Consider the following 22,488-nt stretch of genomic DNA (forward strand, 5'->3'; position numbering starts at 1 on the left):
TTTTAGTTTCAAACTATGTGTATTGTTGACTTACTTGCCATGTACATAGTCCGTAATTCAATGAACATAGCACCTTGGTCCCAATAATTATTCCACATGTTTCAACCTTTAAAACAACATTGAAGCTTACTTATTCAACAATCTTGACCTTCTGGGGGTCACAAAATCCATCTAGATCAAATGAAGACAAAGCCATATTCAGATTTTATGCAAAACAACTTTAATGGATATATCAGTCATACACTTGTATATGGATGCAACTTTTTTGTTTTTCAGAACCAGAAGAGTGCCTGCCTGTACAAAAGAAAACCAACCAACACACTTAATTGAGCACATGAGGCTGAATATTAGGCCTTATGCAACAGTGACTTTGTTCAGTCCAAGAGAACAAAAATGAAAATGACACATGGCCGCTACAGACACAAACACATTTCTCTCTTTCCTCTCTACTTGTAGAACTCGTGCTCCTGCTCGTCCTTTTTGATGACCGTCTTGTAGGCCTTCTCGAAGTCTTTAGCCAGGACGATGTAGCGGTTCTCGCGGACGGCCAACATGCCGGCCTTCGGATGCGGAACAAACAAATTGATATGGAGATTTACCGATGTTGATCGGCCGCTCATGCTCACCTCCTGGCAGATGGAGTTGATGTCCGCTCCGGAGATCTTGTCTGGTCGAGCCACGTCTGCAGAAGCTGTTAAGGTGGCGAACAATCTATTTACGACAACCCGTCGCGTGGTAAGGCAAAATAGGAATAGTGCATAAAAAAAAGGATACAGTCCTCTAGGTCCACCTCCTCAGAGAGGTTCATTTTGCTAGTGATGGTGGAGAAGATGAGACGCTTCTGCCGACGGTCGGGCAGAGGGAATTCGATCTTTCGGTCCAAACGGCCGGGACGCAGCAGGGCCGGGTCCAAAGTATCTGCTCTGTTGGTGGCCATGATCACCTGGGATGGTCAGAGCATCACGTTAGACACGTGTACGAGAATAAAAGAGTCTGGATTGGGAATTAGCTAAAAGCTTCCTCAGACAGCGTGCGTGGTGAGGATAAGAGATTTTGGCTCACCTTGACGTTGACGTTCTGGTCAAAACCATCCATCTGATTAAGCAACTCCAGTAAAATTCTCTGCACTTCTCGGTCAGCTGCGGAGGGGGGAAAAAAAAACGACACGGTGAGGGTTTGTCTTCTTTCGAGCGGCGGTCCTCAACGACAGTTTGGTACCCCCAGTCTGCGCGTCGAATCGCTTGGTGGCGATGGCGTCTATCTCATCGATAAAAATGATGGCAGGCGCGTTCTCCTTGGCCAGGCGGAAGACGTCACGCACCATGCGGGGGCCCTCGCCCAGGTACTTCTGCACAAACTCGGAGCCCACCACGCGGATGAACGCCGCTGCACGGGGGGGGAGGACAGGACAATTGCTTTAGAGACAAGAGAAAGCCTTCTGACCCCAAAAAATAAATAAAGGCAACCCTCAGGTGGTAACTTGAGGTTCAAAGATGGACGGCACACCTGTTGTATGGTGTGCCACAGCTTTGGCCAACATGGTCTTGCCGCATCCTGGTGGTCCGTACATGAGGACTCCTCTGGGCGGGTCGATGCCAATCTGTGACGGAAAGAAAATTCTTGGTTGGTTTCTTGATGTTGTAGTGTGTGTGTGTGTGTGTGTGTGTGTGTGTGTGTGTGTGTGTGTGTGTGTGTGTGTGTGTGTGTGTGTGCACGTGCATGTGTGTGACCTGCTTATAGAGCTCAAAGTGCGTGAGTGGAAGCTCCACCGCCTCTCTGACTTCCTGCTTCTGGATGTCCATTCCTCCGATGTCAGCGTACATCACGTCAGGTTTCTGGTCTACAGGCACAAACAGAAAAAAAAAAAAAAAAAAGACTAATTAGCCACTGCCCGTCACTGCTTTTATCCTGTTAAGAGAAGATGGCCATGTTTTATTTTGGCCAATTAATATTCCCATTGGAGATGACCGCTTGAGAATGTACAGCTGGTTTTATTTTGGAAGGATTCTACTTCCTGTCGGGAACCACCGTCTGCTGCTCATTTTTATTTGGGAAGGTTTTCTATTTCCTGTAGCCGTGAGGCCGATTTCATTTTGATATTTAAGTCCCGTCTGCTTTTGGGGCTCGACGTCTACGTGTTGACTGCCATATTAGCTTTGGGCTAGCTGTTCAACGATACCTGAGGTGAGCATCATGATGCTGCTGTCGGCCTCGGGGGGAAGCACGTCCACGAGGGCGTTGCTGTGTTTGTGCAGAGCCACCGAGGCGTTGGGTTTCAGCAACTCCCGGTCGATGGTGCTCAGGATGCGCACGTAGTAGTTGGAACCTGGGGGAGCAAAGGATTCATGAGTAAAATGTTTGGAACCGCGGTGACTTCATTTTCATCACTCCTCTTTTCCAATCAAAATAAAGACTGGAAACAAAAAGTTTTGTTTTCTATTCTATGGTTTGTCCGAGATGGCTTCTTTGCGTTTTTACCCGTAGTGGAGCCGACGATGGCCGTGTTCTGGTCGACGGCTTCCAGGAACTGTCCGATGACGAGCGGGATGCTCTGTATCCGCTTCACCTCTTCCTGTGCATGAAGGAACTCTTTCTTCAGGTTCTTCTGCTCATCCTTGATGTACTCCTCTTGCACTTCCAGGAACTCCAGCTCCTGCTGCAGCTTCTGCAAACACACACACACACGTGAACCGACAAATGATTTGTTTTTAGCAGGTTTCTGTTGAAGATCTTTCATTCCTATAGTGTAAATTCAGCCTGAGATTGATCATTTCTGACCTTGTATCTGCTGTAAAGGTCCTCCAGGTCCTCTGGTTCCGGTGCCAGGAAGGACAGACCGGTCTGCGGTCGGGAGTTCAGGATTGCCGGAATTTCCTCCTTTCGATGGGGAAAAACACACAGTGGAACAAATGAGCAATTTTCCCCTGGTCTTTTCCAACCATCCGTTTTCATTCTTTTCATGGGTGAGCAGAATAGAAAGTCAGAGTTCCCAAGGCGGTAGTTTTCTCAAATACGAAGAACTTATTTCCATAGCATCTCGTCATCATGACATTTTTATTTTGCGAGGCTTGATACGAGTCAATATTGGTGGGAAATGTCTCATGCTTTGTTTGGTATATGAAGAAAGGAAACAAATACGAGAAGGGAAACAAAACAAAGGCTAAAATAATGACATTGACACGTTTTTTTTCTGAAGGGGCAAATAAATTGTATTTGAGTCAATAATATCTTGCAGGCCTAGCTCGAGCAACTACTTAAAACAATCTTTCTATCATGTGAAATGAACATTTGTCCACGTTTACAAGCTACAAAGGGCGCTTGGCTTGTCACGGCTAGCAAATAGCAAGCTTCATTTGACAGCATGGGAAACGAACAAATTTCCATTTCCCCACTTGTAAAGCAACAACTATAATCTGGACTCGACCAGTTCCAAATGGAAAACATTGTGTTTGTGTCACTATATCAACGCAAAATAATCTATTAACACAATGCTAACGCTAGCGGCTAACTTGTGTGACCCAGAATGAATTGGCAGCTTTACGTTTTGGACATTGAAAAGAGAATATGAGGCAAAATGGAGAGGTCGGAAAACACAAACTGACATCGACTATAAAACGCTTTAACGTGTGTCATGAAGCCATCGAAGCGAGGTCAATGTAAGCACAATACAAGTCAAGTGACGAATTCATACCGGGCTCTTTTCGACAGCCATAGTATCGTCCATGTTGGATTCTGCCACCGGTTAGCGTCGTGACGTCATAGTTGGACGCCAAAGAGGATTGTGGGTGATGTAGTCTCGGAACGTCAAGAGCAATTTTGGAAACGTCATATTATCAGCTGATCTATACTTTTGGAATATATCAATTCGTGATATTGTTTGAATCGGAAGAAACTTGAATGAAAAATAATCAACAAAACAGGAACTTCGAGATTATTATGATTATATTGTATATTAATATACGTACCTTATTTTTTGCTCGTGTTTTTGTTGTGCCATTTATGTTCTTGCATTGTATTTTCTTTTATAACATATCATTTCGATCTAATATTATTGATACTGCCCTCTAGTCGACATTTTGTGCAATTACAGGAGGTCTGAATTGAGACGGAAAAAAACGTTTCATTTAGGAGGAAAACAAGTTGAGAAAAATGTAGAGTCCATTTACAATGGACAGAAATTCTAGAGAAAGAATAAACAACAAAGACGTAGAGGTCAGATGATCCAAATGTTTCAACACACAGACTCTCTGTGAGTCCTTCAAAGTTGCATCGTGAATAGGTCAGGAGACGGGCACTCTGGCCAAATCCCTGTTGCCATGACAACGCCCTGTCACCTCGTACTCGTCCGTCATCCCGCTCCACGCGCGTCTTGGTTGCATCACATCACCCCCGCCAGCCCGACCGCCCGACCTCCCTCATCTCCCCCATCCGTCCCAATGACAGGATCAGCACAGCACGGACGAGCCTCCTGGTCTTTCGTGTCCTCTCCTGGATTCCATTTCGGCGGGAGCATCTGGCATTATGGATGGGATGAGTTTTGCTTTTTTTGGACGGCAAGGTGCATTTGAAATCCCATTTGAGGCGTTTGGAGATCTTTGGCTGACTTGCAGAACACTTCAAGGCTGAACCCGCAGCTTTTTCGTCTTTGCAGGCGAGATCCTTCCTCCATCATTCACCTGTTTGCAATTTTTGTGCGCCAAACTATTTGTTGAACAACCCAGGGTCATTTTTAACCTATCCTCTCTTATTCCTTGATTTTGCAAAAGTATTTGTTTGGCAATAAAAGGAGTGCTTTGGCGCCAAGTTCGAAGCGCTTCAAATGGACAAAGGTAGGGCTTCACCGCAATCTTCTAGGATCCAAGGAACTATGCTGAAGTGAGTTGAGCACTTTCATTTCACGTAATCTACAGACAACTTTTTGCACATTGTTTTTTACAATGCCAATTAAAAAAAGCCAAAGATCGAGTGAACACTGTGGGCCATTTTCTGTGAACGACAAGAAAATGGAAGAGTGTGAAGATCCATTTTAAATAATTGAGGAGCGGTTGAAAAGCGACACCTTCTTCTGTAATTGGACACCGCTGCTGAGAAACATTTGGGAGGTGATTGCTGAAATCCTGTTTTTGTTTGTCCCACTTCATAACTGGGACTTTTTGGAGGCCTGTGATGTTGATACCGTTGGTCCTCCTCGTGGCGCTTCAAGGTGAGTCGCTCCTGTATTTGGGTCCCCATGGTAACACCACAAGTGTATCTGAATTGTATTTGATCATTTAAAACTCACCTTTTCTGTGTTTTGTTAGCTTAGGCCAAAACCGTGTCTATTATAAAAGTATTGCTCTGGCGCCATCTAGTGGTATCTTCTGGCTCTTGAGACTTTTTCCAGTTTTGTGCTGCTTGGCAAATGTGGAGGGTTTCTTTTTTTCTTTGAAGGTAAACTAATCTAAAAAAATAAAATAAAATAACAGAGTCAGCCCACGCTAGCTCTCATTGGCTCAAGTGTCATCGCCAATAGATGTGAAGCTCTTTAAAAAAAGGAAAGTACACTCATCAGCACGGATGACGCACAACTTCCCGTCTAAGTGTGCTGACATTGTGAACGCAGCTCACACAGACACCATCTTGGCCAGATGGATGCATCCATCTATCAAATTGATGAGCTCACTAATGAATCCATTGGTGCTTCCAGCCCATGAATCAAGGCGGACGGCACGGCACACATTGGCTCAAGTCCTCGTGGAAAGTTTCAAGCTAGCTTGGAATTTGGCCAAAATGTCACATTTTGCCTTTGTTTAGATGGGAGGTCCAACATGATTTTTTTTTTCTTCTTTGGATTTCTTAAGAAAAATCTCATGACACCACCTGGGGATGATATTAATAAGGCAGTTGGAGGCAAGTGTCAGGCTCAAACTATTTGGTAGGAAATCAAATGGCAGTCAGAAAAAGGATTCGAAACAAACTGCATCACTATTGCTCGAAAAAAAAAAACAACACATGTAGTGCATTTGAGGTCACACATAATTCCGTCCAAAGGATTAGTGAGCTGGCTGGCAAAATATCTGTTGCGTAATCCCGACTCCATTATGTAAGGCTGCCATTTTTCATGTGTGGCTTACATCATTTGGACTGTGTCAGCAGAAAAAGCCTTTTGACATTGAGCTATTGTTGACCTCCTCGTGGATCCATGTTAGCAGGGCCTGACGCGCGATCACGTGGCGTGAGCTCCTCTTGCGTTTGTCTCTCCAGCGGGCGCGGGCGCCGGCGCGTGCGTGGAGGTCGACTCCGACACCGAGGCGGTGGCCAACCAAGGCTTCAAGCTGGGCTGTATCTCCTGTAAGAGGAGGGGCGAGGTCACGGCCACGGCCAGCGTCACTTGGCTCTTCAAGGCCGCCGGCGCCGACGCCGACTTCTCACATGTCAGTGGCACACGCAAATACAGCCAGGGGATGTCATTAAAAGATAAAAGATGAAATGGAATCATTTGCAAAACTACAACTTGAATTTCATATTCAATTCAGTTGGGACATGAGAGCTATTTCAAATGTTCAATTCTATTTATTTATTTCAATGTAATACGATCAATGATAAATGGCTAAAACATTTGAATACATTTGATCGTTTAAAATGAGTTCAATTGGAATTTTTAATGAGGAAAGTCACATTACAATTATATTTGACACATTATATATTTGGTCTTTGCAAAAAAAACAAAAACATTTTCAAAGCCAAAGCTTGTCAATGCAACTTATGTCATTTCGAGTTCAATTCCAAATGTTGCATATATCATGCAACATGATGAGTTTCTTGTCATTTTTTCAAAAGCATTAAAAATGTCAAATTTCATAGTTGGCCATTTTTCAAAAGAAATGAATAATGTTCTTGTCCCCGTAGCTGTACAGCTACAGGAACGAACGGGGCTGGATTTTGGACGAGCGCTTTATATCGCGAGTGCAGTGGCGGGGCAGCAGACGGACGCTGGACCTCCAGGACGGCTCCATCTACATCACCAACATCACCTTCAACGACACGGGCAGCTACAAGTGCCTTTTCAGCCGTGTGCTGCTCTACAACGACTACACCTTCCGCTCCAACACCAGCAAGATCATCAATGTACGCGTGGTGGCCAAAAGTACGCGGCCTTGACCTCTTGATGGGGGGGGTGACGATAACCATAGAAAGAGGAACTCACCTATCCTGTTCCTTCCCGCGTCAGTGACGAGGGGCATAGCTTCCATCTTGTCTGAGGTGATGATGTACGTGGCCATCGTCGGCCTGCAGCTGTGGCTTCTGGTGGAGATGATCTACTGCTACAGGAAGATCTCGGCGGCCGGCGAGGAGGCCTTGAGGGAGAGCGCGTGAGTCGACGCACATTTTCACTCGAATCATTTCACGAGTTGGAACGGATCAATTAATTTAGCAAAGGAACATGTTTTTTGCTCACTCAATGTTCTCCTCCTGAATCTTGGATAGTCTCAAGCAACCTGTTTGACTCTTTCTCTCCTTCCTGCTGCTGATCCTCCTCTGTCTCTTCCTCGCCTCGTATCAGGGCCGAGTATTTAGCCGTAGCGTCTGAAAACAAAGATGCGCAGGTGGCAGAGTAACATTCATGGATGGTAGGCTGAAATTCACAATACTGCTTGTCATCTCTTTTTCTATTTTCCCTTTTAATCTCAATAACTCCAAAACATCAGCATGCGTTTCATGACTTGTATGTTGTGTTTGACCTCAGAGTGGGAAAGTGTTGGCGCAGAGATGGATTTTCACATCCACCTTCAGCATCACCGTCTCCTCCGCGACAACACGCCAAGACGGGAGTGTGACGGACGGACGCTCCGCTCCGCTCCATTCCAGGCACAACTGGACGTGTATTTTAATAGTAGCCGCAAGAGGGCAGCAAAGCACCGCCTTGCACTGCCAAACAGGAAAAGGGGGCAAAAATAAAACAAGACTAACGTCTGAAATATGGGATTTATTTTTTTACAACAAAGTTGGAAAATAGAGCATGAACCCATTTTGATGAGTTCTAATTAAGATCGAAAGGAAAAATGGTCACCGTTTCAATCCAGTGCAAATATTTGAAGGACAATAGCATTCATCACTTTTTCCTATCCTGCTTTTCTTCCAAACAGAAATAACACTTTACTGAATGAAAACATCATATGTAAAGTTATCCACTGGTTTTATGTGTATTTTAAGGGCTGCGGCCCACACAATTTATAGGCTAATAAAAACCATCACATTTGTATTTTTATATTAAAAAATCTGAAATTTAAACAAAACTTCAATTATTTCAAAGATCAGCATTTAAATATAGCTAGAATTTACTACGATACAATTTACGATCTACATTTACAGATTTTATTTCATATTATTTGTATTTAGTTGTGATCAACATGAAATGGTATCAAAGATTTCCTCAAATAAATACCCATGAAGGTTTTGGTTGAAGCTCATGACATTTCCATTTTTAGTAAAGACGCACACATACACACACACACACACACACACACACACACACACAAAGAAGAGCCAAGACTTGTTGCATTTTTTTTTCTTTTCCATTTCTCTCCGTGTGCACAATCACATCTTCACAGTACATTCTCGTCTCCGCACCCCTCCCAAAATAAATAATACACCCTTTTTGTTGTCGCGTGCGGTCGGCCGTGCACAGCAGGGCCGTAACAAACTGGAGGGAACGAGGGAGGGCAGGAAAGATAGAGTGATAGAGGTGAGTGGGGAAATAAAAGGAGTTGGGGACATGACAATAAAAAAAAAAAAAAAAAAAGAGAGCGAGGTGGGAGAAATGTATTACATACGAGAAATTCCCTTTTGTTCCGTCGCGGAATTCCGGTTGGTCCTTTATGATTGGCAAGCGAATGAGGTTTGGGAAAAATATCAGAAAACAAACAAAAAAAAAAGCTAATACAAAAATGAAATGTAACGTGGACGGACTCCTCGTGGATGCACACACACACACATCATCATAATAATCATCATTATTATATCCTACTCTGAAACATTGAAGAACAACCTGTACCCTCTGGACAGCCAATCGGAGCACGGGGAAGGCGGCGGCGGCGGCGGCGGCTTGGCCATGAAATACTGGAACGGTCCTGACTAACAAGCTTGTCTTCATGTCCCATTTCTTTTTAAAAGATTTACGCCAACTTGGAAGTAGAAAAAAATGGCGTGGGAAGATGTTGGAAAACAGAACCCCAAAACTTCAGTGTGATTCCGTGATGTGGCGTTTTGGAGGGCCCACCTGCGGGCCTTCCGTCCGACTTTTATTGCTGAGTCACCACGGGGCCGTGTGGTTTTCAAGTCAAACAGGTGACGAGTGGTTCATGTTTTTTTTTTTTCTTTCTCTAAAGGTGGACCGTCCGTGTAGCGGGGTGTTGACGGTACCGTACGGGATGAGCTCACGAGTCCGTCTCAGCCGGCCGGTCCTGGTGGACCCCGGGGACGGCGATGCCTTGGTGGAGTTTTTCGAGTGACTGCTTCATCTAGTGAAACAGCAGAGAATGCGAGTTTTACGGAGGATGTCATGCACAGTTACGTTGAGGATGGACACACACCTGGTCAAGAAGAGCCACGGACGACTGCAGAATCTGCTGCCACTTGCTGAGCTGCGCCTGGTGGAACTGTCTCTGGAGCTGCAACACCTGAGCCCACTCTCCTGCCGTCTGAGGAAGAGGACTGACCAGGTTTGGGGAAGGAAACCGTTTGAGAGCAAGTCCGTTGATTCCATGACTCAGTTAAAGTTTCCAGAGAAGCTCACCTGTCCGCCAGTGAGTACGAGTGCCACGTCTCCAGCGTGTGTGCCGCCCTCTCCAGAGCGTAGAGCTTGTAGAAAAGCAGCATGTTGAGCGCCACCAGCACCACCAGGCTGATCAGGGAAAAAAAAAAAAAAAACATGCGGTGGATCAATACTTCAAGTCAACACTCTTCACTGAAAAGCTTGTTTCCACCAAGCACACAAACACTGAGATGACATCTATAGGAAATTGACACTCGCAGAAAAAAAAAAAGGGGTTGTAATTCCCGATAGATACCACAAGATGGCGCCAAAGCAATACTTTTATATTCTACATGGCTTTGCCCTGCGCACACCGGCATAGAGGAATTTTCAGCAAGGCATGGATAATAAATTCTGGAAGAAAAGTGGAAATAGGTGAATACATTTGTGAATGTAAATAAGATGAATTTTGCTGTGCTTAAATTATGAGCAACTAACATGAGACTACAATGAGGGGGGGAAAACAAAATACTTTAAATTGATGCAATGTAAATGATTGCCGTTAGCCAGAATTGAGCCAACTATGGGGGGGGAAAAAAAAAACTGTGTGCATGGTAAATGATAATGAGAAGCACATAAAAGTGGCTCACAAGCACTTTAGTGTGCACTCACGTCACAGTGAGACTTCATTACAGGAACTATCAATACGTTTGCGCTGGATGAATGGCACAGCGAGTCCAATTTGGGACATTTCCTGTAATCAAGTGTGGCTTTGCAATGGCAGAGCAGGCGAGGACATAAAAGCCTTTGATACTGCACCTGATACAGATCCTACAAAGTCGCGCGCGTCCAAGGAGAGACAAAAAAAATAAATAAAAAGAGAAGATGCCGAGGAAAGGCACCGTTAAACTGTTAATACGCGCAAGAGCCAAAGACGCTATCTTTATGATCCACGAGTGAAATAGAAGTGGAGTTATTCAATGAATCATTTGGAATCAATCACCTACGCTACGTTGTTACTTACATGAAGCTGACGATGAGGAGGATGGTGGAGACGCTATTCTGCGCTCCGCCACGGGCGCGCTCTCCCAACTTCTTATACTGAGCACCTACAAAAAAAAAAAAGCTGATACTCCAATCAAGACGGTACGCTATAGCTGGTGAACGGAAGCCGACTAACCGGCGTCCCTGCGCTCCCGCTCCTCCCCGACGGCCCTGTCTCCGCGCTCGGCGCCGCCCCCCCCTCCGTCCCGGTCTCCTTGGCGGCGCGAGCAGGTGCGCTTGCGGCGTCGCAGGGCCGGCGGCGTCTTGGCGGTCTCGCCGGCGCTGGTGACGTCCCCGGCGGTCACCACGCTCACTTCGGACTGAAGCAGCGTCTCCAGCTTGCACACTTCGCTCTCTGGCGAGGAGGAAGAAAAAGATTTGTTCGCACGGAAGTCGGTGGCGGTGCTGCTCGACGGGCCGTTCGGGGCCCGAGAAGCCAGACTGACTGACTCACCCATGTGGCGGTAGTACTCCTCGATTCCGCTCCACGTGTTCTTTTCAATGAGAGCCTTGACCAGACTCCACGGCTGCTTCCGGTAGCAGATGTCGGATGAAACTCTAGAGGAAGAGCAATTGTTGAGAGAACAACTTTCACCAGGGGCTTCTCTTCTCTAAAGTCACCTGAGGCGGCTTTTGTTCTTGCTGATGGAGGTGAGGCAGTATCTGTGGACCGTGTAGAAGTAGTCCTGGTAGGGGATGCCCGACGTGATCACCTCCGAGTCCACCACGTAGCACTCGCCCTGAGCGCTGCTCTTGTGCAGCGTCTAGACGTCGGAAGACGTTGGAGCGGTCGGTGCGCTCAAACTGGGACGACTGTGGCTCTTACCTGCGTCTCCACCACAGGGGCGGTCTTGGGCCCCAGGGGGTTGTTGAGGGCGATGGTGTAGCTGAGCACGCGGCTGGTGGTCCCGCTGCCGCCGTCCCGCTGCCACTCGCCCACCGTCAGGTCTGCCGGAGCAAAAGAAAATTGTAAAAGCTGCAGATGAAGATGGAATGCCGGGTGATAAAGAAGAGCCAGGTCACATCCCCCCGATGGGTTCCTTCCTTGGCAGCCCATCGGCCCGATCCACTCGCGCTGTCCTCGGAACTCTCAACAAGTGACAATGGCTCTAATAGCATGCATGACCTTTCTTTGGACGCGTGTGCGAGTACCGGTGAAATGTCGCTGCGAGAAAAGGTGGCGGATGAAGTGCGTGTCGGCGGAGAAGAGCAGGTCGTGGAGCTTGTCCACGCTCATTCGCACGGCCGTATTGATGTGCAGCCGCCCGTTCAGATCCACGCAGAACGACTCCACCTCACCTGAAGGTCGGACATTTACAATTGTTGTCTCGTCGTGACGGCACGGAATCAAAACGTCTCATTGGAACGAGCCACTCACTCTCCTCCTGCGTGTCGGACGAGTTGCTGGGGTCGGTGGGCAGGTCCTCGTCGTTGGTGGCGTCCAATGAGGAGAGGTTTCCCAGGCTGGTGTTGGGCAGGGGCAGCGGCATGTGAGCGACTGCCTCGGACAGGCTGTCCCCCCCGCCTTCCTCCGGGTTCTGAGGGGGAAAGTGGTCATATGACTCTGAGGGTGAGGCGGCGCTTTGGAAAGCACAGCGGAGGCTCGCAGGCAAATTCCAGGACACACTGTACGTTCCATTCCAAATGAATCAGCCGTTGTGAGAATGGCCCGCATCGCAAACAAACACTCACATTGGTGAGCGCGGCGGCGGCGGCGGCGGACGCCACCGAGCCGTGGGAGCTGGGCGGGCTGGCCTCCGGGGGATCCGAGCTGAGCCGGCGACCCGTCGGGGCCGGCACCTCGATGGGCAGGCAGCAGGCAGAGGAGGGCGGGGACCAGCCCGCCGCGCCGGAGGTCGCCGAGGGGGGGCTGGCCTGAGCGCAGGGTACCAGCGGAGGAGGGGAGCTGCCCGAGGAGGGGAGCGACACCGAGCTCAGGTCCAGAAGATCGGTGACGGACACGGACTCTTCTCCGGGCCTGGTACGACGACGGCGACGGGTTAGGGTGACTTTATTGACTGACTGTGATGTTGCCGATCGGTGGGCGGGTCACTCACAACAGGCCGTTCATGTGCTCGGCGGTCGGGGAGACGTAGTCGTCGTCCTCGCTGGTGAGGCCCAGCTCGGTGCCGTAACACTGGTGCACAATATGCCACAATTCTTTGGGGGACAACGACTGCAAGCACGTAGGAAAATATTACTCTCACATGACCGGCCCGGCCCGTTTGCACTAAGCGTGCAAAAGCAGTGAGTCGCCGAACGCTGGTACCTTGTCCATCAGCGCGTTCTGCCACAGGCGGAAAATCATCATAAAGCTGCGATCCCGCGCGCCAAAAGAGGTGAAGAAGTGCTGAGCGTTTCAACGGGAAGGAAGAAGGAAAGGAAAAGATCACTTCGCTGTCAGCTTGTTTTTTTTTTCTATGTCATAAGCGCGTGAGAGTTAAGGCTGACCTTCTCATTGTCCGTGCTGATCTGGATGGCGTTGGGAATGAGCTTGGCCGTCTTCTCCTTGGTCATGGAGGTCACGTCTTTCAGCAGGATAGTGATCTGCAAAGCCAGAAACCGAACGTATGCTTTTTGCTGGATGGAAAAATGTCAGCGGGTAGAAAAATCCATTACCCTGACCCAGAAAAGAATGTTACATTTTTCGCCGCTATTAAAATATTCGTGGCCGTAGTAGGAAGTAGATGATTGACATTGTTTAACCCCGGCCCGGCCGGCTGTTGTGTCTTCAAGTATGTGCGTGTGACTTTTATCAGCAGCGAGCGATCTGCAAATAACGAAGCGGGCGGGCGCTCACAGTGGTTTCCCAGCGGAATATGTTGCTGTAGAAACACAGCCAGTTCTCAGACAGATACAGGCGACCCTGAAGCAGGATATCTTTCTGGAGAGCACACGAGTAGTCTGCGGGGGGGGAGGAAAGATGAGCGTTCAGTTAGCTCTCAAGTCAAGGACGTTCGTTGGTTCTTCAGTACTCACCCACTATGAGTCGTTCCGTGTCCGGGAGCTTCTTGAAGATTTTACGGAAGTCCTCGTTCCGTTGCTTGTACGTGGGGCTGAGGACCTGACGGAAAGGAACACAGGAGCTTCGGCTGGTATCAATGAAGACAAAAAAAAAAGGGATGGAGAGGGATACTCACATTGTACCAGCTTTGCATTTTCTGAAAAGACAACAAAGAAAATGATTAGAAGGATAAATATGTGGGCGATGTATTCGTCCCACAAAAAAAGCTTCGTGAAAGCCAACATTGCCGTTTGTTCATGCTCGTTCAATGAAGTTGTCGCCGAATCACACCGGGATGTTTTAGGAGCTGTGCTGCTTGTAATCTCACCTTGGCATTGCTCTTGAAATGTCGAGAAGCAAGCGGGTAGGCCGACGTAAGCGACGACGGCGACGGTATGGACGGCAGGGGGCTGTCTGAGCCGCCGCCGCCGACGCCTCCTCCTCCTCCACTGCTCTTCTCTCCCCCTCCCTCGCTCTCGCTGGCCCGGCCGCCCCCAAGCACCCGCCGACGCAGGGAGGGTGAGCTACCTGGAGTGCTGCGTGGAGAGTTACTGGCGGTGCTGCAAAAAAAGAACAAAAAAAAATAAAATGCATTTTTCATGAGCATGTGACAAGAAGGCAAAGAGTGGGCTGGCTTCCTGTTTGACAATAGCCACTAAATGCAAAGGGAAGGCCACGCAGGGGGCACTTTTATCAGCCTGAACCAATTTTGACTGATAAGGAGGCCGATCCCACTTTCAAGCCAGACGGCCCCAAAAAAATTCCAAACATTTGAGGTCCATACAAAACACAAAGCAAAAATCAGCTTAAACGTGAACTCTTGTGCCCTATTTGGATTTTTGGGGTACATTTTGTTGACTTTTACAGCAAAACATTTCTTTTGACCCTCAATGGAAAAACTCATCTTTGGTGCACTTTTTGTAAATACGATTAAAAGCCGACTAGCTATTGGTTTTTACTTACCCCCTCCAAAAAGATTGAAAACATTTTGGCGATACAACTTATGGGTCCTTGCAATAGAGTAAAAAAAAAAAAAAAAATAATTCCCCCAGTGTTTATCTGCTCATTTTATTAGGTGCCATTCTATTTCTTTGTACAATTGGACTGACAAATACAATTTGGCTGCGTTTGCATTGGCAGAGTAAGTTAAACGACCTGCATGCAAATTGCACAAGAGATTTGCATGGAAAGCCTCAGAAGTGAAGCTGGGGGAGTAGTGACCACTTATTCGCCACATTCAGAGCAAACATTCAACATTCAGCTTGCAGTGCACATGTCAACAATTCATCAGGCATAAAATGAGGCACAATTTAGTCGTCTAATGAGATCTCACGCAAATATTCTGCCTTTGCAACGTCAATTTGAATGTTCAAATCATGAATGTCATGATGTGCATGTTTATTACTGTGTATCGCTGCTTCATTTGTGAGCTGATTGTACCACAAATAAACTGGACGTCAAATTGAATGGCTGAATCCTACCTACCATGTTGACAAGCCTATTAAAGGGACTTAGTGATGAGAATCGGTGTCAGCGTTAGTTTACAACGTGCAACAACTAACAACGAGCACACAACACATTCACAAGACTCATATTCATCATTTGTCACCTCTGATGTAAATCCATTCATTCGGACAGCGACGGCTAGCGAATAAGCAACATGGAGAAATTAGCATCAATCGTGTCAAGCTACGTGGATCGATCGAAGAAGCCAACAAAAACACACGGGATGGAGGCACCGTGACATGAGGGCTCGTTTCACGGTAAAAAAAACAACAACAACAACAACAACAAATAAAAAGACCGTTTTTCGGGGGGCTCCTGTACTCCGCGACGAGATGAGGGTGGGGGAAGTCTGTGACCGGATGACCGCTGAGCGACCGAGATTCACGTGAACGCACCACTTGCGTTTTGTACAAATAAAGCGCAAGAATGGCTCGAAATGGAGTCCAAATGTTCCTTGTGCTCGTCATTCCATGCGAATCGGAACAAAAAGGGGGGACTATGTGAAACGCCCCTCACCCCAGCCGCCGTCGAATGACTTACTCGAACATGTCATGAGGCGTTCACGGTCCCAAGAGGGGGATCCGAAAAAGAAGCAAACGAGCGGCGGGGGGGCGCTTCTCCTCGTCGTTGGAGCCGGGCCGGGCTGTAGCAAACATCCGGCGGGGACGCGAGGGATGCTAGTTTCCCACCATCGCCGTCCTTCGCGGACAGACGACGGCTGCCTGCGCAGGATGAGCCGCCGACGGGCTGCCGTCCATCCGTAATCCCCACAGCGCACAGATGGGGGAGGAGGTGCGGCTTCAAGCCCAGGAGGGAGGGTGGATGCATGGATGGATGATAAACATTTTGGTGACTGGGGGCCGCAGATAAGAGCCCACTACACGCAGCTCCGAAAAGAAATGTCTACATTTCACACTTAAATACAATGAATCAATGTTGATGGAGATGGTGTCACCATCAAGTGACAAGAGTTGGAGGAAACACCTCAGATCTGATCAGAAGGTGCAAGTGTTAGGATGTGTCCCAATACATTTTGTCCAGAGCGGACATGCTAACGACACGCATCGAGCCGATGCTTTTACATTTGAACAAAACAAAACAATGCTGGACATATGAAAATTTTTGGGACTCCTAGTCCCAATTTCATTTCCATTTAAGGAGTTCTTTAGACGAGTCGAAACAAGACATTTTTCAACTGGTTTTCCAACCAGCGGCTCACGGGGCGGCCATTTTGCCACTTGCTGTCGACTGAAAATGACATCACACCGCTGTTTGGTTATGTGACATTTGCATTTATTTGCGTCAAATTTGCTTTTTTTTTTGGGGGGGGGGGGGGGGGTCTAAGATTTGGTCACTATTCATTGCTGTTGGATTGAAGTCACCCTCAATCTATGAACATGGCTCTGGATTAGAGTACACATCATAATCCAGCAGTCTCAGTCTCTCTGCGTGTAATCTGCTTTCCTGTCGAGCACGGCGAGAGTTCTGTCAAAAAGACAGGAAATGATGAGCGCCTCTTCCTTCCGGACAACAACTACGTCGTTTTCAGATTGCGGCAAAGAAAGCAATGACCTCGTGGTTCCGAGACTAACCAGGGGTCTCTTTTCGTCTTCTTCCCGCCATTTTGTGCTTGTACAGAAAACAAAACAGGAGGTAGCTTCAACTTCCTGTGGATTTGATCAAGAAAAAAAATAAATACAGCGAAATCGACTGTATTTGAACCAATTGACGCCGCACCTATTTGTATTGGCCTCTCGCATATTCCTGTAATAGCTTTTTGTAAAACATCATTATTTATCCTGCCATCCGCAACATATCTTAACCATCCAGTACATGGGATTTGTGACGATGATCTTCTACGTCTAGTGGACAGAGCTGAGAGAGAATGTACTGTATGGAGTCAATAAAGCTGATGCAGAAAGACGTGAAGAGGGGAGAGGGGGGTGGTTCACCCACGCCATTCACAACCCCCTTCCATTGGGCCGGCGTGACATCACCGGATGAGAGGCGAGCTCCAATTGGCCGAGGGTGATGTCATGATTCTGGAGAAGGGTGCTTGTAGCCCCGCCTCCCGGTTTGTTGTGACCGAGTTGACCAAGCGACTTGTAAATAACGATCGGCGTTGAAACGATGGAGAAAAGCAATGTCTGCTCCGTTTCACTTGAGCTGTTAGTAACTCCCTCATGTTTGCTCCATACAGGAAGCCACAGAATTCCCACAGAGCACATGGCGCAGACCTTCTGTTCCCGGTGAGCGGACCTTATGTACTGTACGACAAGAGCACACTTTCATTTCGTATCCTCCCATTACTTTCCCTTCACCGCCACGCTTCATTTGCGTAAAATTACAGCATGCTATGGTGGTTTAAAAAAAAAAAAAAAGTGACGTCACAAGGGTTGCTCTGTCTAGCACACTAACCTGCAGCTGTCCCAGTCAGAGTCCCTGCCCAGCAGGCTCCTGAGGGACCACCGAGAGCGCCGGCTGGGAGAGGGGCTACGCGACCAAGTCTGGCACGGCGGCAAGAGGAGGTCCTGGTCCCGGCCCTGCTCCTCGCTTGTTGAAATCCGAGGGCCCTCAGAGGGTGCGGGGGCAATTTCCTCCTCAATTACAATCTGGGGGGTTCCCGAGCGCTTGTCCGCACTCCGCTTCCTAGTCCGGCTGCGGCCGGCGCGGTGGGAGCGCAGGTGGCGGCCGCTGCGGTTGGGCCGGGGGCTGGGCGATCGGGACCAGGATTCTGTGTCGGAGGAAGGGGGTAGGATGCTCAGTGTCGGGACGGGCCGAGCGGAGGACATGATCGTTTTGGGGAACGCTCGTTAAAAGTCCGGACCCGTCGAGTGCGCCGCCACGGGAAATGCTATCCCAAAGAATTCAGTCATTCTTCACAATAAGCGTGTCGTGTTCGGGACGTCCGCCATCTTTCCATGCGTGGTTTCCTCAAAGGTCTCGGCCGTCCGTCACGGTTGCTTCACGAGTGTCATCTTTGTGAACTCGGCGGTAAAAACACCTGAGGGGTGAAAAGACTTTGCAGCACTCACAATGCAAGCTGTGGTCAGACTCGCTCTAAATGAGGAGCTTCAGATAAAGAACATGTCAATAAAGTCCTCCACGGAGCTAATGACTTGATCTTATTGGATGAACGGGAACAATTTGATGACAAACAAAAGTCCTAGCGAATGTTGTGTCCGCAAGCTAACCTGACCTGAGCTCAAAACTCTCACATCCGGCTTTTTAAATCCATACACACTCAAAGTCACAGACCCTAAGACACCGTTGTGCGCCGACATAGTTGTAGCAATATCCCGCCTTCACTGAGCTTTGTGTGAAGGCTAACCATGGATCAAATATACAGTTTCTCTGTGGTATCTTTAAAGCTCCATGACTGACCCACGGGCTGTATTTTGCCAACCCCGGACAACGTGACGTGGATTTTTCCATAATGAGATCTTGCTCCTCGCCAGGAAGTCAAGGGCCTTATTGCAGGGAAGGGGGGGGGATTTGAGAGCTCCCACTTCCTGTTGTGAGTATTACATGACATTTGATGACACTCAAAACAAGTCCAAAAATGCTCCAAAGTGCATGCGGGAGAACACACAAGGTCGTAGGAAACATTCCAGCAAAAAGAAGCAAACACACACATCAACATAGTGTGTTTGAAACAACACACCAACACACACCATGCATACATTTCATTGGGGGAGATTATTTGAGATACGAGCGACCATAGAACGAATACATTCGTAAATCAGGGCAACGCCACATTATAAACTCATGATAAAATTGAAAGAAAAGAAAACCCTTATAGTCATATATAGACAACACCCAGTGAAGGCCACCAGTATGTGTGACTATGGGACACAGTGGAGCAAGCACTGTTTGCTCTCGTGTTTGAACAAGAACAATCTTAGCACGGACATGTTTGACCAACCTAATCTTGCAAATAGACTTTTTCCAATCAATGCATATATGAGATAGCCCGTACTATTTTGCACCACGTTAATAGTTTACCCCAAGCACTCTTGTTTCTCTTTCGCCGTACCTGCCGTTCGACGAATTTCCCCCATTCCGGTGGTCGTGTTCGGCCTCGAAGACGAGCCGAGCGACGGCGCGCGACGTGATGTTAAAATCCACTTTTTCAACGGAGCACATCAGCATGATGATGCGGAAGCTCGCTCCGCCGAAGAGGAGCGCATCCGCCGAGGCTAATGGTTCAACTCCACCGGCCAAGCTAGCAGCACCAAGCAAAAGTTTGAGCCAACTTTTTCTTCTCCCAAGCCCCTGCGTCGACTTCTTTGTTTGGGGGGGCAGCCGCCGCCGTTATCCACCCTCCCCCCACAAGACGGAAGACGAATTAAAGGGAGTCAACTTTCACCATTTGGACATTTAAAACATCTAAATAAAAGGCGCTAGCGAAGAAGAAAAGCTGAGAACAGTTAAATGGATGAGCTTACTGACTGTTGTCGGCTGGGGGGGGGGGACGCGAAGGCAATAATTTTGCGTTTGCGTAGGGGTTATTAGGACGATGAATATTTAACTTACTTCTTGTTTTTAACTTTAATCACCAAATATAACGTTTAATGAATAGTAAACTCTAATATATGACCTATTAATTCGTGTGTAATCCAACAACGAGTAATTAGATAAAACAAAACGTGAGACGAGAAAATTGGCACCCCTCTAGTCAACTTGTTGGTTCAGTCCTGGAAATAACTGTCGCCTCAGAGACGGGCGAACGAACGCGAAAATTAGTATTTGCGGGTGGGTGGGGAATACGACTATGAAATATTGACTTTCTTCGCGACAAGTTTCGTCCCTACTTGCTTTTCTTTTAATATTAAATTGAACTATATGGCAAATTAATTCATGTATTGTAGAGCATTGTAGCATGAGATGAAGCAAAAAAATCGAATAACAAGACGAGCCTCCCCCTAGTAAACGTTTTGGTTCAGTCCTCGAAATAACAGTCTGCTGCCGCAACTCGAACCACTTTCCGAAAACATTCCGTTTGTATGCATGTAAATGCGAATATATATATATATAGGCGTATGTGTGTAGGATCAGAAATAATGATCTACTCCGCTTCGTTTTTAGCTCTATTCACCAGTTATGTGTTGAATAAATCCACATGGACTGCCATACTATGCAAATAAACAAGACAAAAGGCAAAACAAGAAGTTGGAAGGACTTGACCTAACTTTCCAAAAGGACTTGTTCTAGTCAGTCAACTAACCAAACCATTGGCACTATTTAAGTTCAGGTTCTTCCTCCTAAAAGTACTACTTTTCAAACATAAGGTGTTATTGACCTAAGCAAAAGAGCGACCCCTAAAGTTCAACCTGGAGTCGTGCAGTCGCTATAATTGCTAACCTACCCTTGTCAAGTGACTCAAATGCGTGGCAGTGGAGTGAGTGGGCCTTTGCCAGCCTTCGTGGAAGAGATCTTCATAAATACATAGTCTATTTGTGACACACATAAAGCCTGCTAAATGTCAACAACATCATGCCTTGAAGCCCAACCCAAGGGTGGGCAGCCAAGAACGTGGTCCTCGCAAGAACGTTTGATGGAAATCATCAATCTAACGAACCTCTGACAAAGTCATCACACTGCATCACTTCACCTCACTGTATCTGAAGGTTGCACAATATCTGTCTACAAAATATAAGAATGCTTTCATAAAAATAGATGTTTTTTCGTGAGCAATATCACCAAAAATATTTGGTTAAATGTCTTTTTATTCAAAAATATGTTTCCCTTCCAAAATATAGCTTACAATCTATGACTTTCTCTATCTACAAGGAAAAAAAAACTTGGAGGACTAACTTTTGAAACCATTAAATTGTCATCAGTGACCAGTGGAGGACTTTATGACGGGTAATTATTGCTCCTCACCTTCATCCTGCTGCAGCATCTTTTCACATTCATGTCACCTTATCTAAAGAGAGAAAATCAAATCAAAGAAAAGCAGCAGGATCGTGTTGAGCCAAAGAAATTGGATCCAAACTCGGGATCATGAAAAGCAATGGTATAAAAAAAAAAAACGAAAAAAGGATCAACTTAACATCTAGATTCCAAATCCAAGCATGCTTTTACCTGCCACGGTGTCCAATTTTGTATTCATTCCTCAGCAGAGCATCATAGTGACTTGGCACTAAAGTGGTTCCCGACCTGCCATCCACTCAGGCTGCCAAACACTCGGGAGCTGCTCTAGGCTGCCGGGAGGGCTGTGGAAACGCGATCTGTGCTAAAAATAAGAAATGAGATGTGTGTGTGTGTGTCATGTCACCCCACACACACACACACACACATGCTGTATGTCAAATTACCTTGAAGTTGTGTGTGTGTCCAAGGTTTTGATGACACTGCTCGCAGCAGATGAGAAGGTTAAAAGTGGCAAGGACCCAACACACACACACACACACACACACACACACACACACACACACACACACACACACACACACACACACACACACACTCTGTCATCATCTGGTTACATCACATGACAACAACCCTGACCCCGGCCGGAGTGGAGCGACTGTACACATACACATGACTAAAGCTTACAAGGCCTTGAAATATTGCCATTTGTTTTTATTTGTCCAGCGATTCCAAGTAATCACGCCACCGCACGCACCGCATCGCACGGCATCGCGCGCCTCCTATCTCCCACGTGAATCCGTCGTATGAGGCGGCCTTCACTTCATCGATTACGATGTACAATACGATTTTTGTGTGTCATTGAGTGAACGGTGTTGTTTTTGAGACTATACTCACACATTTTCAAACGTGTTTACTTGTCGTCTAAAAAAAAATCTCCCGTGATGCTGTTAATGGTTGCGATGGCTCTCATTAGTCTCGAAAATGTGGGCCACATAGTCACATTGTGCAGCGTATCTTATCAAGGGAAACGCCAAAAATATCCAAGTAAGTAGGTGCACACTGACACACTTGAAGAAATCCCATCCATCCATCCATCCATCCATCCATCCATCCATCCATCCATCCATCCATCCATCCATCCATCCATCCATCCATCCATCCATCCATCCATCCATCCATCCATCCATCCGTCCATCCATCCGTCCATCTATCCGTCCATCCATTCATTCGTCCATCCATTCATCCCGCCTGCAAGAAAAGCGTTCCGAAGAGCTCCCAGGTCATCTCAAGTTCCCAGCTGGCTTGGGGTATTATTGCCAGCAGC

General features: G+C 47.2%; 3 protein-coding genes across 10 annotated transcripts; 1 reads left to right on the top strand and 2 right to left on the bottom strand.

Moving 5' to 3' along the window:
• Nucleotides 1-197: 197 nt before the first annotated feature.
• On the bottom strand, nucleotides 198-3,815 carry psmc4 (proteasome 26S subunit, ATPase 4). Its single transcript, XM_085918999.1, has 11 exons — nucleotides 3,692-3,815; nucleotides 2,779-2,877; nucleotides 2,479-2,665; nucleotides 2,180-2,326; nucleotides 1,731-1,840; nucleotides 1,507-1,600; nucleotides 1,219-1,386; nucleotides 1,063-1,139; nucleotides 775-943; nucleotides 627-682; nucleotides 198-560 (listed from the first exon to the last, which is right to left on the bottom strand). Exons 1-11 carry the CDS (start codon nucleotides 3,722-3,724, stop codon nucleotides 447-449), a joined length of 1,254 nt encoding a protein of 417 aa, XP_085775125.1. The 5' UTR covers nucleotides 3,725-3,815; the 3' UTR covers nucleotides 198-446.
• A 1,351-nt stretch (nucleotides 3,816-5,166) lies between these two features.
• On the top strand, nucleotides 5,167-7,598 carry scn1ba (sodium channel, voltage-gated, type I, beta a). The gene is made up of 5 exons (XM_085919010.1): nucleotides 5,167-5,203; nucleotides 6,244-6,413; nucleotides 6,889-7,126; nucleotides 7,211-7,352; nucleotides 7,544-7,598. The coding sequence occupies exons 1-5, from the start codon at nucleotides 5,167-5,169 to the stop codon at nucleotides 7,596-7,598; spliced, it is 642 nt and encodes a 213-aa protein (XP_085775136.1).
• Nucleotides 7,599-8,724: 1,126 nt separating this feature from the next.
• gramd1a (GRAM domain containing 1A) lies at nucleotides 8,725-21,664 on the bottom strand. 8 transcript variants are annotated; one of them, XM_085918993.1, is made up of 23 exons: nucleotides 21,608-21,664; nucleotides 21,375-21,525; nucleotides 21,174-21,216; nucleotides 18,115-18,291; nucleotides 17,706-18,021; nucleotides 14,110-14,341; nucleotides 13,918-13,938; nucleotides 13,757-13,841; nucleotides 13,578-13,681; nucleotides 13,229-13,324; nucleotides 13,047-13,127; nucleotides 12,835-12,953; nucleotides 12,470-12,755; nucleotides 12,156-12,315; nucleotides 11,930-12,076; nucleotides 11,604-11,725; nucleotides 11,399-11,541; nucleotides 11,232-11,335; nucleotides 10,914-11,132; nucleotides 10,758-10,842; nucleotides 9,776-9,883; nucleotides 9,573-9,693; nucleotides 8,725-9,500 (listed from the first exon to the last, which is right to left on the bottom strand). In XM_085918993.1, the coding sequence occupies exons 4-23, from the start codon at nucleotides 18,161-18,163 to the stop codon at nucleotides 9,417-9,419; spliced, it is 2,682 nt and encodes an 893-aa protein (XP_085775119.1). In that variant the 5' UTR covers nucleotides 18,164-18,291; nucleotides 21,174-21,216; nucleotides 21,375-21,525; nucleotides 21,608-21,664; the 3' UTR covers nucleotides 8,725-9,416. The 8 variants fall into 8 exon arrangements, with proteins under 8 accessions (XP_085775119.1, XP_085775116.1, XP_085775123.1 ...); XM_085918990.1 differs by having other exon boundaries at nucleotides 17,706-18,291; XM_085918997.1 differs by lacking the exons at nucleotides 17,706-18,021; nucleotides 18,115-18,291 and having other exon boundaries at nucleotides 21,608-21,657.
• Between the last annotated feature and the right edge of the window lie 824 nt (nucleotides 21,665-22,488).

This window comes from Syngnathus leptorhynchus, chromosome 8, assembly GCF_054491065.1.
Source record: "Syngnathus leptorhynchus isolate UIUO chromosome 8, UIUO_Slep, whole genome shotgun sequence".
In the NCBI taxonomy this organism is placed as follows: Eukaryota; Metazoa; Chordata; class Actinopteri; order Syngnathiformes; family Syngnathidae; genus Syngnathus; species Syngnathus leptorhynchus.

Coding starts and splice junctions, on each gene's coding strand:
- psmc4 (XM_085918999.1), bottom strand. CDS start 3,724: ATGGACGATACTATGGCTGTCGAAAAGAGCCCG. Junction 2,666..2,778: donor ACCTTTACAGCAGATACAAG/GTCAGAAATGAT, acceptor GTGTGTTTGCAG/AAGCTGCAGCAGGAGCTGGA. Junction 1,601..1,730: donor ACTTTGAGCTCTATAAGCAG/GTCACACACATG, acceptor TTTCCGTCACAG/ATTGGCATCGACCCGCCCAG.
- gramd1a (XM_085918990.1), bottom strand. CDS start 18,079: ATGTCCTCCGCTCGGCCCGTCCCGACACTGAGCATCCTACCCCCTTCC. Junction 13,842..13,917: donor AAATGCAAAGCTGGTACAAT/GTGAGTATCCCT, acceptor CCTTTCCGTCAG/GTCCTCAGCCCCACGTACAA. Junction 11,133..11,231: donor GGAGTACTACCGCCACATGG/GTGAGTCAGTCA, acceptor CCTCCTCGCCAG/AGAGCGAAGTGTGCAAGCTG.
- scn1ba (XM_085919010.1), top strand. CDS start 5,167: ATGTTGATACCGTTGGTCCTCCTCGTGGCGCTTCAAG. Junction 6,414..6,888: donor CCGACGCCGACTTCTCACAT/GTCAGTGGCACA, acceptor TTGTCCCCGTAG/CTGTACAGCTACAGGAACGA. Junction 7,353..7,543: donor GAGGCCTTGAGGGAGAGCGC/GTGAGTCGACGC, acceptor GCCTCGTATCAG/GGCCGAGTATTTAGCCGTAG.